This window comes from Ursus maritimus, unplaced genomic scaffold, assembly GCF_017311325.1.
Source record: "Ursus maritimus isolate PB19 unplaced genomic scaffold, ASM1731132v1 scaffold_3, whole genome shotgun sequence".
Lineage (NCBI taxonomy): Eukaryota > Metazoa > Chordata > Mammalia > Carnivora > Ursidae > Ursus > Ursus maritimus.
The window spans coordinates 18,556,849-18,571,224 of NW_024425563.1; the positions used below are offsets into that span (position 1 = coordinate 18,556,849).

Below are 14,376 nucleotides of genomic sequence, written 5' to 3' on the forward strand. Positions count from 1 at the left end.
GTGGTGGCGTGGGTCTCTAGTGAACGTGTCTGCTGTGAGTGATGAGGAAAAGCCACACACCTCATAATCCAAAGAAGTGTATTTCATGCATTCGAAAAGTTCAAAACTCAACAATAAATATCCTAATATTTTACGCCTTCAATGCCATACCTTCTTTGTTCTTTGTAGCAAATACTAGGACATCTTCTCTTCAGATCTATATTGCATCTGTATAAGTAGATAAGATACTGAATCTCCCATCAGGTATATACTTTATCTTGTTTACTGTGACTCATCCTGTTTTCAAAATGGATTTTTTTTTTTTTTTGGAGGTAGGGGAGGGGCAGAGGGCAAGAAAGAATCTTAAGCAGGCTCCATGCCCAGTGTGGAGCCTGACACAGAGCTCAATCTCACAACCCAGAGATCATGACCTAAGTCGAAATCAGAGTTGAACATTTAACCAAGCCAACCATGCAGGCGCCCCTCAAAATGTACTCTTGACTCATGTTTCAGATATATACTATGCATTTGTTTACTTGCGTGTACAAGGGCTTCCCTCTGTGGATCCCAAAAATATTTTCTGGAAGACTGCAGAGCTGGGAGGAATGTGGCATTGTACTTTTATATATAACACAGGATTTGTTAACTTTTTTTTTTTTTTTTTTGAGAATTGAGATTAAGTGGTCCTCCAGCTTTTGGCTGGGGATATATTCCTTTCACGTCTTCCTGGCTTGCAGATTTCTTAGTAAACAGCAATAATCATATTTCAGAAGCCTCCAGGTCTGTGATCTTATTTCCATAAGAAACGAAGAATATCTTCAGGGAAGTGACTGCATTTATGTCCTTAAAAAAGGTTCGTGTGTCTGTAGGCATGCGGTGGGGTGGTGATGAGGGGGTGGAGGAGTGGATGGTTGTGACTGTCCACAGGAGGTGTCCAGGGCCTGGGTATGCCAGGGTAGTCTGACAAGGTGGGGTGGCAGGCTGTCTGGGTGGGTGTTCCGGGGAGGGGGGTTGTATATACAGAAGGCTGAGTGTGTTGGTGTGACTGGCAAAGCTGACAATGTGTCATGAATTATAACCTCTAGGTCTGCCTCTTCGTGAAACAGTCTCAAGCTTGCTTTAAGGAAAGGAGCTCAGAAGCAACATTCAAGTTGAAGAAAATGACATTATACTGAAGTAATATACATTAGCAAAAGCAGTAAAAACTAGTCCTACTCTTTTTTTGTAGAGGGAGTCAAACTGTAGAACCAAATATGGTGTTAAGTACAGCGATTTCTTAGACTAGGAATTGAACCAGACTTAGTTACTACCAGTACGATAAGGTATGGAACGTCAGGGGAGCATATGGGATACTGAGAACAGATGAACCGAACCAAGAAAAAATGCCTCAGACTCTAACAAGAGAAATTAACATGAAATTTGGGAACTAGCTATCTTTCAACCCAAAGTGTCCTAAAGGAATCCTTCTTACTAATATCAAGATAATGCTTCTTATCTTTATTAAGGCTTTTAGGAATATAAAATCCCAAAGTACTCTTGATACATTCAAATGAACTACCAAAACACAGCCCTAGGAGAAAAGATTATCAAGAATCTCCAAGATGTTCTTTTGACAAGGTTAGAGGGGAAACAGCCTAGGGATTACAGGACTCTCTCACTTGGGTTTCTCTGTGAATGCAAGAGAAAACATGCACTGTGTATAAAGTTGGCCATTCAAAATTAAGCTCGTAGAAACTGCAGATCCCATGCTTAACTGTATGACAGTTACCTGCACTGCTGTATAACGTGGAAGGTTAAGGCTATGTATGTGTCCGGGACACGCCAACTGAATGAGACACACCATGATGGAATGATGCCTAGGGCCACAACAGTTAGAAAGCACCAGTGATGGGGCACCTGGCTGGCTCTGTCGGTGGAGCACCCAACTCTTGGTTTCAGCTCAGGTCATGAACTCGGGGTCCTGAGATTGAGCCCCACATCAGGCTCTGCACCCAGCATGGAGTCTGTTTGTCCCTCTCCCTCTGCTCCTCCCCCTGCTCGCTCTCTCTCCCTCTGTCTCTCTCATAAATAAAATCTTAAAAAAGAAGAAGAAGAAAGCACCAGTGATAGCAAACAGGAGTGCTTTCTGGACAGAACACTCAAACACCAAGGGAGACTCAATCCATAAGCTTCGCACGTCAGACCTGGTCTGTGAGAACTGCCTGTCTTGAGTAAAGTCTGATTAATAACAGCGGCACGTGATAAACACGGATCACGAGAACTCTTGGTACTTCCAATTTCTTAAAACGTCTATTCATTCAGCTTTACTGAAAATTCATAATATTCTCTCCAAGATCCTAAAATAAAGCTGCGTGTCAGCAAGGATGTATACATGGCTTAAGGAAAAAACAACCCAAGAAGAACATTTCTCTCGCAACAAACACAACATTTTTTTCTCTTTGTTATCACTAGCTCCTAATACTGCTACCAGAGAGCGTGGATTCCTTGTGTAATGCAAACAAAGGAGAACGTTCTTACCATGTTTAGCATTTCGTCAAACACTTCCTGAGAGATAAAATGATAATCGACTCGATCCCCTTCTCCAAAGTAAGGCGGTCTTGTGGTGTGGCAGGCCCTGAAAACACAGTAGGTAACTGGTCTACTTCCAGCAGCTTGAGATTCAAAATGGAAAAGGTAAAAGTAGGTTTTGAAGAAGCTGAAACTGATCCATGAGTCATGAACTAAGAAGTACCATCGTTGTGAAAACGCTGTGGTTTTGAGGTGCTAGACTACATTCAGCTGCTATACTCTACCGGGATTATACCAATTCGGGATTATCCATACCGAATCTCGACACACTGCTGTTGATCACCTCTGAGCCACCTTCCCCGCTGTCACACGCGACTACTTCAGTTCATTACTCATGTATTTCCACCCCAGAGTTTTCGTGTCCTCTCTGCTCTGTGGGCATTTCCCCACGCCCCTCCTCATCCCTCACCTGGCTGGCCCACCTGTCTTCCAGGACTCAAGTTAAGTGACCCCACTCTCCTCCTCCTTGCCCAAAAAGCCCCTCTTGACCCGCTACCGCTGATTATGCACCTCTTCTTTACATGCTCATAGCCTCAGTGCCTACCATTGATTGCATCCCAGTGCCTTGCTCAGGACCTCATCTCCCCAGCGCTGCCAGTGCTTATCAACACCAGGCATGAGCCTCCCATGGGAAACCATGAATGGAGTTCTCAGCTCAACCAGAGAGGCCCTTGCGGATCACTGTCTGCGATGACACCCCCTCCCCTCCCCACACCCCCACTTACTCTATATCACCAAAACTACCTTGCTTTATTCACATATCTGGTTTCTCCCTGTCTTCCCCAGCAGGACATAGGACTCTTGAGGAGAGGACTTTATCTTGTTCATCTTACTTGCGATTGCATTCCCCACGCCTGGCCCCCATGTAGGCAGTCGCTAGTTATCCGTAACATGAACCAGTAAATGACAACTGTGAGGGGGATAACAGGCGTGACCAACTCCATTTGGTGGAGGACAATGAACATGGCTAGTCTAAGGCCACACAGCAGACCGGTGTCAGTCCCAGAAATAGCCAATGGGGCCCCAACTAGCCCACGACTCTCGATTTCATACCATTCTGACTTCCTAGTGTTAAGTTCTGGAAATGCAATGCAAACTGATCTTTGTGTTTCCTGTGGTTTTAAAGGAGAAGATGAGAACAGCTAGAGACATCTGACATGTTATTTCATTCCTTCCTCACAAAAAACCATGAGGCGAGTATTGCCGTTTCCCTTTTCCAGATGATGAAACTGAGGCAGAGCAACTAAGAAAGGTGACTAAGTAGCAAAGCCAGGACGCCTCCGCGTCAGGTCCTTTACTGTCGCACCAAGAGCGTAGAGTCGCAACCTCGAAAGCCTCTCCGTTAGAGTCCAGTTTTTATAATTCATACCGCTGTTCCCCTTCCATTATCATCAGGAATTAATTAGACTAGTAAATTTTAAGGTCTTAACATTACATTTAAATTACAGACCCAGGAAGGAGAGTATATTCTAAGAAAAGACTGTCAAAACACTGTGCTATTTGTTTTGTTGTGTGAATACACTGGCATTTCTTCACACACCTTGGCAGGGCCCTGGGACCCTCTGTCTACTGGTGTCCTTGACAGGTGGGAAAGATAAATGGGCGACTTGGCATCCTGTGGTGTACGCCCTTAGCCTAGCCTTTACGCGGGGGGCTGGATTTGCATTTTTCAACAAAGGAATTGAGCAGCAGGAATTTTTTCAGAATTTCTAAAAGGAAGACAAAGGAAAGAAGTAATTTGAAGCTTCTAGGCAGGTAAATAAAGAGAAGGCTTCAGTGAGGTGGAGAATGAGGATGACAGCCTGTATCCACTGCAGAACCTTCTATTATGAAGGACCTAAGATGACCCGTGGGTTTTTGAATCCTGTCATCCAATTCCCACATGCAGAAATGTTCACTATGGAGCATGATGCCCAAATGCAAACATCTTCAAAAGGAAATACTGCACGGTGAAAGCAGGGTTTCACTAAACTCAGCAAAAAAATGACGCCAAATTTTAGACAAAGAAACCGGCTTGGGCCATTATCTGCGGTGTCCTTCTCCCCGGTCTCAAGATGATTCCATTTGTAATAAGCTTTCCACGAGTTTATATATTTACTAATTAATTTACTAGTTAAGTCATGGTGGATTAGTTAAGTCATGGTTTGCAATGGGAGCCACACCAGAGAAGTGAGTGAGAGATGAACGCCAGACTACAACACGGGGCCTGAGAGTCTGAGAGTGAGCTTAGACATTCGAAAGGCCCGTTCCTGGGCCAGCTGTCCTGGAGGATCCTAACCGAGTCCTTGGAGAAGAGATGATCAGGCAGGGAAGGAATCCGTAAGGTCAGACCAAACAATGGAAGGGCAACATATTCAGGGAAATAGGAAGAAGAGATGTCTGAGAAGAGCTAGCAGTAGAAATCTTTTCAGTTTGATTCAGAAGCATGCAGGTTTAGAAGCTCAGTTCTGGACCAGATTCCCTCAGGAAATAACAAACTTTTTGTTCCTGCAAATATTTAGGCAGAGGTTTGGCTGTGAGCACATCTAAATTCAAGCACGTGTTGGGATGAGCACTGAGTGTTATACGCAACTAATGAACCGTTGACCATTACATCCAAAACTAATGATGTACTGTATGCTGGCTGACTGAACATAATAAAAAAAATTCAATCACATGGGAAAAAAAATAAATAAAAATAAAATAAATAAAAAATAAATTCATGCACATGATAGCACGCCATATTGGTCAGTAAGCGAACTCTTTCAAAGGCTAGCCCCAAAAGCCCAGGTCTTCCTAGGGCATTCGGTAGGAAAATTAAATTGGTCCTAACCCTCAATGCAAATAGTTGTCAATTAACTGCTGGGCCTTTAAAGAGATTCAACACATAAGATTCCAGCACCAGGTCTGAGTATCCCATTCCAGGAAGCCACTGTCCTGTCCACTTTCCAGTAATGACACCCTGCTTTCTAACTCATGCCATCGTGAGCAGTGACTGTACCCCAGCTGGTCCCCCTGTCTCCAGTCTTCCCTCCCCCACCCTCTGCCGAGCAGCCCACAGGGCGCACTTTCTGGAACACAGCCGTCACAGGAGTGCTTACAAATCCCTTATGCTCAGACTCCTGTCTATGTCTCTGGTCTTATCTTCTGCCATCTCCCTGCACGCTTCAAGTACTCCAGGCTGTCCTTGCACCTCATCAAACGTGCCTGTCCTCCTTCCCGCTCAAGTTCCTCATCCCACGTGTCTCCCACATCTTCTATCCCAGAGGCTCTTTACTCCCCTCATCACAGCACCCATCAAACTATCCTGTTAGCCAGCACTGACCTGCCTGAATCCCATACTAGATGGTAAGCTCCCAGGACAAGCCCCACATCTGTTCTACAGTCCTCGCTAGCACGTGGCCAGTGCTCAGTGAACACTGATGAGATGAATAAAGGAACCGCTTTACTGGTTTGTCGCATCTGGATAACAGACATTAGATTAGGCAGCATTAAGGTAGGTGGAGCTCATCTATCTCTTTTAGCTCAAGAGCTGTGGTCTTTTACTTTACTGTACTATCATACTACAAGTAAAGATGTTTAGTTGTCAATATCAAGAAAAAGGTTACAAAAATAGAGACTGCTGTAAAATGGAGATCTCAGAAAGAAGAATCAAGTTTTTCTTTCATGACTATTCAGATCACCCTCAAGGCCTTAAATCTGGAAGGCGGACAGGTATACTGGCATTGTTTTATGTTTCTCTCCTTAGTCATTACTCTGCTGGCGAGCCACTGATTTGTGGGGTAATATTAAGGTTGGAAATAGATTTTGAAGGCAATAAATTCCTACCTCCACGTAGAACGAATACAGGTAAAGAAAGAACCACCAACCTATTTCTTAAAACCAAGAACAAATAGAAAAATCAAAACCTAAAACAAGAACAATGTCTCAGCCATCCCAATACTTGTTCGACCACTATGTTATGCTTTTAATACAGATATAACTGGATATACAACTTAGTGTGTGAGAAGTCCATCGAATGTCTCAGTTGTGGGTCAACGTCATTTAAAAAAGAAGAGAGAATACCAGGAGAAAATGAAACAGATGGGAAAGACAAGATGCAAGCAAATGGCAGAGAAAGTGCCTTTGTAAATACTTGTATGTTTCATGATGAAACTGTTTTCATGCCTTTTTTCCCCCACTTAATTAAAAATCAATAAAAATTATTTTGGATAAAGAATTAAAAAATCCAAACTAGACCAATGACTGGTCTCTGAGGACGTGCTTTGGTTTTATCATTTGTTTTAATTAGAAAGTTGCTGCCTGGCTGTCTCTATCTCTGTCAAATAAATAAATAAAATCTTTAAAAAAAAGAAAAAGAAAGTTGCTACATATAAAGTAGTACTTTCTTAGCTTCTCCACAGATGAAATTACTAGCTATCTAATATCTTTTTTTTATCCAATGATATGATCTTTGATCCACGCATTGATGGAATTTTTAGAATAATGTGCCAGTGAGCAAGTCCTGATCTCTGCTTCCATGAGGATGCCATTGACCGGAGGGACAATGCTTCGGAGCCTGCAAGGGTGAGCGAGTGTGCACTTGGTAGCAAGGCAGTGAGGGAGCGTCTTTCCACACTTGCCATTAATTCCATCCGGAGAAGAAAGAAAGCAGTGGCAGCAGTAACACTGTAGGCACGAAGCTAGTTTTAAGGTTTTGTTTTGCTGCCTTATGCCTCCACATAAACTATACACGACACTAATTAATTAATCTGAATTCCCCCACTAGATTACAAATTTCATTAAGGCAAGGACATTATCAATCTTGTTCTCACTGTATCTTCAGGGCTTAGCACATGGGAGGAATTCAACAAATATTTATTGAACGAATTGGTAAACAAATGAATGAATCCATCCATCTCTCCATATATCCATCAGTGGCAGTTGTGGGGAATCACCTTTGTTTCTTATCACAGTGATTTCCCACGAAATGTGGCATATAATACCCTTAATTCATTCATCCCGTCCTCTCACTCAATCTGTCACTGGGTTAAGAAGTATTTCTTATGTAGGTATTAAGTGGCTGGTCATCTGCTGAACACCGAGAACTGGATGGTGAGCAAAGCTGACATTGGTCCATACCCTCCTTGGGCTTAGATGAGTAGGGAAAACAAACATTAAATAAATCAATCACAAGCGAGGTGGATAAGCATTCTAATAGAGGGAAAGCAGGATTTAATAAAAATGAATGACTGGAAGGCCCATCCAGGTGAGGAGAGAGAGGCAGACTGGATCACGATTTTGGTGATGAGTTGTTAAACACCTCTGAGAACACACCTGATCCCACGTGCCTCTGTAACGTGGATCACAAACACATATGAAGGACCTGGCTCTCAACCTTTACAACATAATTAAAAGGAATTCTAATCAGAGAAAGCGTTGGTTCCTGGCATTCTGGTTTGCTAAAAGGTTCCGGGTTTACATATTGGCACAATAGTCGGAATACACCTCTCTGTCCGACTTTGACCTTCGAAATTCATTGCGTTCCACTTATCTTTTAAAACAGGTTCCGCACCCCTATATACAAGCATAATGGCACTCTATACTTTTTTATTCTAATGTTAGGTTTTAATTTATTTTTGTTACTTCAGGGTGCTTAAAATATATTAGTAAATAAATCATTCTATATATTTGAATCCCAGAGTTGTTCGAATGAGGGATGTAATTTTAGATATCTAAATAAATGGACCTGTTTCAAATAGTATTTACATTGTTTGAACATGTATAGCTTAAGGGAAGGAAAGGCATTAGAAAATAATTTGCATTTATTTTTCTCGCTGTCCGAAATATCTTCGCAGTCCCCTCCTCCGGTCACCGACAGACATTACTAATCTAGAAGTAATTGCTTCGCCCTAGGTAAAAATTAAGAGGAAACCAGTTTAAAAGACCACAGTGAGGACTCTAACTCTGACTTCCAGAAACCTTTAAAAAGTCTGTAAGTCCGACTGAAGATTTTTTTTTGAATGGTCCTCATTTTTTTTTGACAGTCTCCTTGGTTTCAACTGGACAGTGAGGGAATCACACAGCAAAACGTTTGCTCCAGAAAACTGGAGTGCAGTGAATGCTAGCCCAAGGGAAGGGGAAGGGCTTCGAAGGAAAGGAAAGAGGAAAGAGGAAAGAGGAAAGAGGAAAAAGGAAAGAGGAAAGGAAAGGAAAGGAAAGGAAAGGAAAGGAAAGGAAAGGAAAGGAAAGGCGTCTGCTGTGACTTCTCTTTCCTTCCTCCTGAAATATGCCTCAGAGGACGACGCCCCGTGTGGAGATGAGGAAGCGAGGTACAGTCGGCATGAGCTCACTGGAGGCGAGGAGAGGTGCTCCCGGGTCCTCCGAGCACCATGCCCGCCCCTCGTCACCGCGCCCGTCCGTGCTGTCGCATCCCGTGGCCACCACGCTTCACTATAAACACGTGGGTTTTCAACCCTCGGAGAGTGATGTCAGCTGTCAGTGAATGGAAGGCAACATTGGGAGGATTAAAGTGCAACACAATGCAGGGTATCTATCACCGTGTGACGAATGGCAGAGAAGCCGACGAGCCTTTTCTGTACCTTGTTGAGCTTGCTTCAGATGGACAGCCGCAAGGAGCCACAGCCGACATTTCTACAGCCTTCCCGGCCAATGAGCACTTACCCGTATCTGAAGTACGTGCTGTACTGTCTGCAGAGGCGGTGGGCGAGTTCTCGCTTCCCGCAGGCTTCAGGCCCGGCTAGCACCAGCATGGGGTACGGGGCGTCCAGGCGGGGAAGAGTGCTGCAACACAGGGCAGGCGGCGACGGCTCTAGTCACAGTCCCACCTAAGTCAGTGGCTGAGCACCTGCCACCCACAGGCCCTGGAGAGGAGGCTGGTCCTACCTTCCCGGGCAAGTTGCTGATGAGAGGCCAAAAATAATATTCAAAGAGTAGATAACAAGTCCAGTCCAAATGTATGTAAATTTACTTTAACGACATTTGTAAAAGGAAAAATATGGTAAGATGTGTTAGTTCTTGGTTGATAAAGTATTTCCCCAAGAACTTCAAAACGAAAGAAGGAAGAGAGCATTCCGAGAGGTAAGCTTTAACATCCATACCCACTGAAGTAGAACACAGACAGGCAATGAAAATGGTAATAATTAAAATTTACCTGAGCAATCACTATGTGCCAGGCACCATTCTAGGGGTCTGACGGGCATGACCTCATTTAATGACCACAGGAAGCAGATGAAGGTGTTTCTATCATTATCTATCATTATCCCCACTGCATACACAGAAAGGTCTAATAACTTGCTCAAAGGAACAGCTAAGAGCTAATATAGGAACCTAGGCATGGCTTCTGGGCCTGAAAGACTGGACTGAGGAGTGAAAACATGCTGGCTCAAGTGTGTGAATTCTACTCGTGCTACAACTACAGAAATACAGAATAAAAGATATTTTAAAAATCCATGCTAAGGTATAGACTCTGTGAAGAAGAATGGAGGTGGTGGTGGCATCCACAGAAAAACCAGAAAAAGGAGCAAAAGCCCACGGATAACATGTATAAGAAAACCAGATGAGAAAGTATCCCCATGAACCATAAACCCAGAAGCCTTGCACAGTGCTGGAATGTGTGTAGGGGGGAAGCAATGGGGCAGCAGCTGACAGACCCGAGGACAAGGGAACCCCGGCAGAGCCAAGGGGTAGCCGCTGGAAAGCAAGCAGGCTGAAACTGTACACGAGCGGAACTCTGTGGGTCAATATTCATAACAGCTGGATTTGTAATAACCTCCAAACGGAACCGGCTCAGAAGTCTTTCAAGAGATGAATAAACTAATTGTGGTGCATCCATACAAGGAATACTATTCGGCAATAAAAAGGAAGGAACCGTTGCTATTTCCAACAACTTGGATGCATCTCCAGGGAATAAGGCTAAGTTAAAAAAAAAAAAGCCAATCCGCAAAGGTTATACACTATAGGATTCCATTTGTATAATATTCTTGAAATGGCAACACTGTAGAGATGAGCCTAGACCACCGGTTGCCAGGGATTAGGGGAGCTGAAGAGAAAGGCGATGGCTGTGGCTCTAAAGGGAAGTGCAGGGATCCTTGTGGCAGAACTCTTCTGTAGTGGTGCTCACAGGACCTACATGTGTGACACAACTGCACAGAACTAACCGCACACATGAGTGCATGCAAAGCTGGTGAAATCTGAGCAGGTTGGTGGGTTGTATCAGAGTCAATTTCCCGGTTTTGATATTCTACTATAGTTAGGCAAGGTATCACCACTGGAGGAAACATCTAGAATTTCTCTGTCTTATCTCTTACAACTGCATGTGAATCTAAAATTAACCTCAAAGTTAGACGCAACTAATGAATCCTTGAACACTACGCCAAAAACTAATGATGTACTATATGTGGGCTAATTGAATTTAAATACAAATTTAAAAATAAAACAAAATTACCTGAAAGTAAAGCTTTTTAAATGACTAAAGAGAAAAAAATTGAAAGTGACAAATATTGAATATAGGCAAAGGAGATCATCTTTCTGAAGGAGAAAACCAAAGCAAAAGAACAGAACAAATATTAAAGACTGTAATTCAAGAAAACTTTCCTAAAATGAAAAAACAAAACCATGCATTGAAAGAATACACAGCATACCTGAGAGTATTAGCCCAGATTGACTAATATTAAGACACAGTCTAGTAAAATGACTGGACTTTAAAGAAAAAAAAAAAATCATTCAGCTAGAAAAAGAGAACACATGACTTATAAGGGAAAGAAAACTGTCTATCAGATTTTGATAGGTGTTTTGCACCCCCCCAAAAAGAGAGTAACATCTTTTATATATTCAAGGAAAAAAGTGTGAGCAATGGATTTCAAATATAACAAAAATGACTTTCAAGTACAAAGGACAGAGACTTTTACCAACATGCAGGAGTTCAAGGGATACTGATCCCATAGGCCATCCTCAGGAGTCTACTAGGAGTCCACACCCAGTTAACTCAGGAGACATCAATACAAGGCTGGTGGTGAGCCATAAACGTGCAGTTATCCATAGAACTAAGACCAAATGACAGCAAAGGAGAAAGTACGGTGTGTGATGGATACACGTTCTGACAATATAAATCCAGTACACTATTTTTAAGGTGGGTGATTGACACTTACATAAAATACATACAATAGGCAAATTCACAGGGATAGGAAGGAGATACGAAGTCTCCAGGGGCGAGGAGTAGTGGGCGGTGGGCAGTTACTGCTTAGGGTTACAGCTTTTGTTTTGGGGGCGGGGGATGAAAAATTTTGGAAGCAGGTGGTGCTGATGGTTGCCACAACAGTGGAAATGTAATTAATGCCACTCAACCGTACACTCTAAAATGGTTAAAATGGCAAATTTTATGTTATATATACTTTATCACATAAAAAATGGTGGGGGGCGATGGGAAGAACATAGGCGAAATAAGATTTCAGTGTTTTCGGTAATCATGTCGGTGGTAGTATTAGCACTGATACTGTTGTGCTGCAATATGGGATTTTAAAAAATTATGGGATATTCGAAATCCATCTTCCTCTGTGTCTTTGATGTGGGAGGAAGGGAGGACACAGATATAATAGAAAGGAAGATAAGTAAAAGCTCAACTATCGTCTTGAAATTGAATTTTAAGTATCAATATGAATTCAGGAGATACTTTATCATCTACCTATAAAGAGATATAGATCTATCCATAGACTAGATATAAGCAGATTGAATAAATGTAGATAGAGATATATAAATAAACAGGAGAGACAGAATAGACCAAGGGGAGGATGGATGGATGGATGGATGGATGGAAGGAAGGAAGGAAGGAAGGAAGGAAGGAAATACATTCCTAGCTGTGTCCACTAAAAAGCCTAACAACAATGACCAACTCAGTCAAAGGATAACCTCTAGCACCCAGATTGTGACTGGGAAGTACCATTTCTCACTAAAACAAACCAGGGCTTCTTGGAGAAGTAGTTGATTCCAGACTTTGCACAGGGCTTGTAGAAGATGAACCTGGAGGACCTTGTCATACAGGAGAGCGAGAAAGCTATCCATGACGACCAGGCCAGAGTCAAGATTCCGCCATGTAATTTTAGTATTGTATGATCACCTTAGTCGCACCAGGGGAAGGGACAGTGCTCCCCAATAATGCAGCATAAGAGTGCCAACGTCAAGGGTTAGTTAGGGTTCCCTACTGGCCCAGCCTGGGAAGGGCAATGGTAGGCTTGCCCCTGTCTCCATGAGTTTCTCTAACGAACACTGCTCCATTCTGAAGCGTCTGGGCTGTTTGGCCATTTTGCTCTTGTCTACTCGAGAGCCACAAATGATGATGAAATACGTGTTTTTCAGACAGTGCTGTAAATTTCTTTGATACATATTTTTATATAAATGTACCCTAAAGCATGAAACAACTAGCAATCTCATAAACTAGGAAAGAAATACAATGAGGACATAAATGCCCTTCTTTTAAATCAAATGTGCTTTTCCAGATGTATGCAAATAAATGATAAATCATTTCACCCAAAGGGCGGCCATAAATATATAAAACTGTCAATGTCTATATTATTAAATTACATGTAAAAAATCATGTCCTGGATGCAAAAGAAAACATTGTGCTCCCTGTGGGAAACCAACCATGTGAAGTACAGAAGCAAATACCACATAAAGAAGGGAAGCCATTTATAACGAAGAGATTCTACAAGTATTTTTAAAATGGCTTTGGGTATTGATAGAATTTCTGCAATATACTTATAGCATAAACGGCCATCTGCTCCAACAGATTGTTTAAAAAGAAACGGAGAAACTGTGGTGAATCTGTCTTTGAACTTAGAGGTGAGAGACTCTGTTCATGTGCTCAACTAAGCTGGGTGACTCATGGGCTCGGTGCGATCAGTGTAAAGACTATTTCAGGGTTCCCTCGGGCTAGCTGGGCTTCCTTCTAAGGACTCTCTCATAATCTGCATTCATGCTCTCTGGCAGGGCTACTGAGCATTCACTCACCGCTAAGGAAAGATTTACAGTGGACAGAAATCATCACAATTCTCTGTTAATGAGGCAAAGGTCTGTGGTTCTGTCCTACAGCAGGGAAGTTGCACTGTCCTATGTCACCGGCTAGCCGCCGTTTAAGGGACCGGATGAAAAGGGGGACGATGAACCCACTCATCTCCACACCTGGGAAACCACCAATGAGTGAACCCCACACGCAAGCATGGGACGATAATCGCTAACACTGCGACAGCCAAATGAAGACCCTTGTCTCAGGGAAGGAGAGGAAGGGCTGAGTCACAAAACAGAGGGCTAGTGCCAACGAGGAGGTCGTCCCATGCTTGCCAGCCTGAGTTCTACCCTGGGGATCCCTCACGAATACCTGTCAAAGATCCTCTGTGGCTGCATCACGCTGTTGACGACATGGGTCAGGTGATCCTGGGCTGCGACCACTTCTGGGGGAGGGTCGTATTTATTCACAGCCGTAACCTATTCCCGAATGAGAAACGCAAGAAGAAGACATGTGTCATTTCTTAAAAGAAGACAAGTCTTAGATTTTCTTTAGTGAAACATTTTAGACAGGCAACCAGGTATGGAAAATAATTTAACGCATGCTCACGGACCTTGTGCTCAGTCTCTGTGTCTGCTCTAACTGTCCTAAAACGTAAATAAGGATGATTATCTTAAAATATGGAGCTGGAGTCCCTGGGTCCCCTACTTCGTTATGCTCCCTGGTTTGGGAGGGAAGAAGCAAACACAAAACCTCTAACGCCCAAGATTACTTTGAATAAACATTCCCACCTTGCGTGTGAGAGGAAGGAATAAAATACACAGCTCTAGATTCTAGGTCGTTGATACCAT

The 14,376-nt window shown here is 43.0% G+C and overlaps 1 protein-coding gene across 1 annotated transcript in view; it reads right to left on the minus strand.

Moving 5' to 3' along the window:
* Positions 1 to 14,376, minus strand: part of LRGUK (leucine rich repeats and guanylate kinase domain containing) — a 100,129-nt gene that overhangs the window by 47,442 nt on the left and 38,311 nt on the right. Inside the window, exons 10-12 of the mRNA XM_008707581.2 lie at positions 13,898 to 14,004; positions 9,190 to 9,309; positions 2,497 to 2,593 (exon numbers count right to left, since the gene is read on the minus strand). Coding sequence (XP_008705803.1) covers positions 2,497 to 2,593; positions 9,190 to 9,309; positions 13,898 to 14,004 — 324 coding nt within the window. The remainder of the gene's footprint in view (positions 1 to 2,496; positions 2,594 to 9,189; positions 9,310 to 13,897; positions 14,005 to 14,376) is intronic.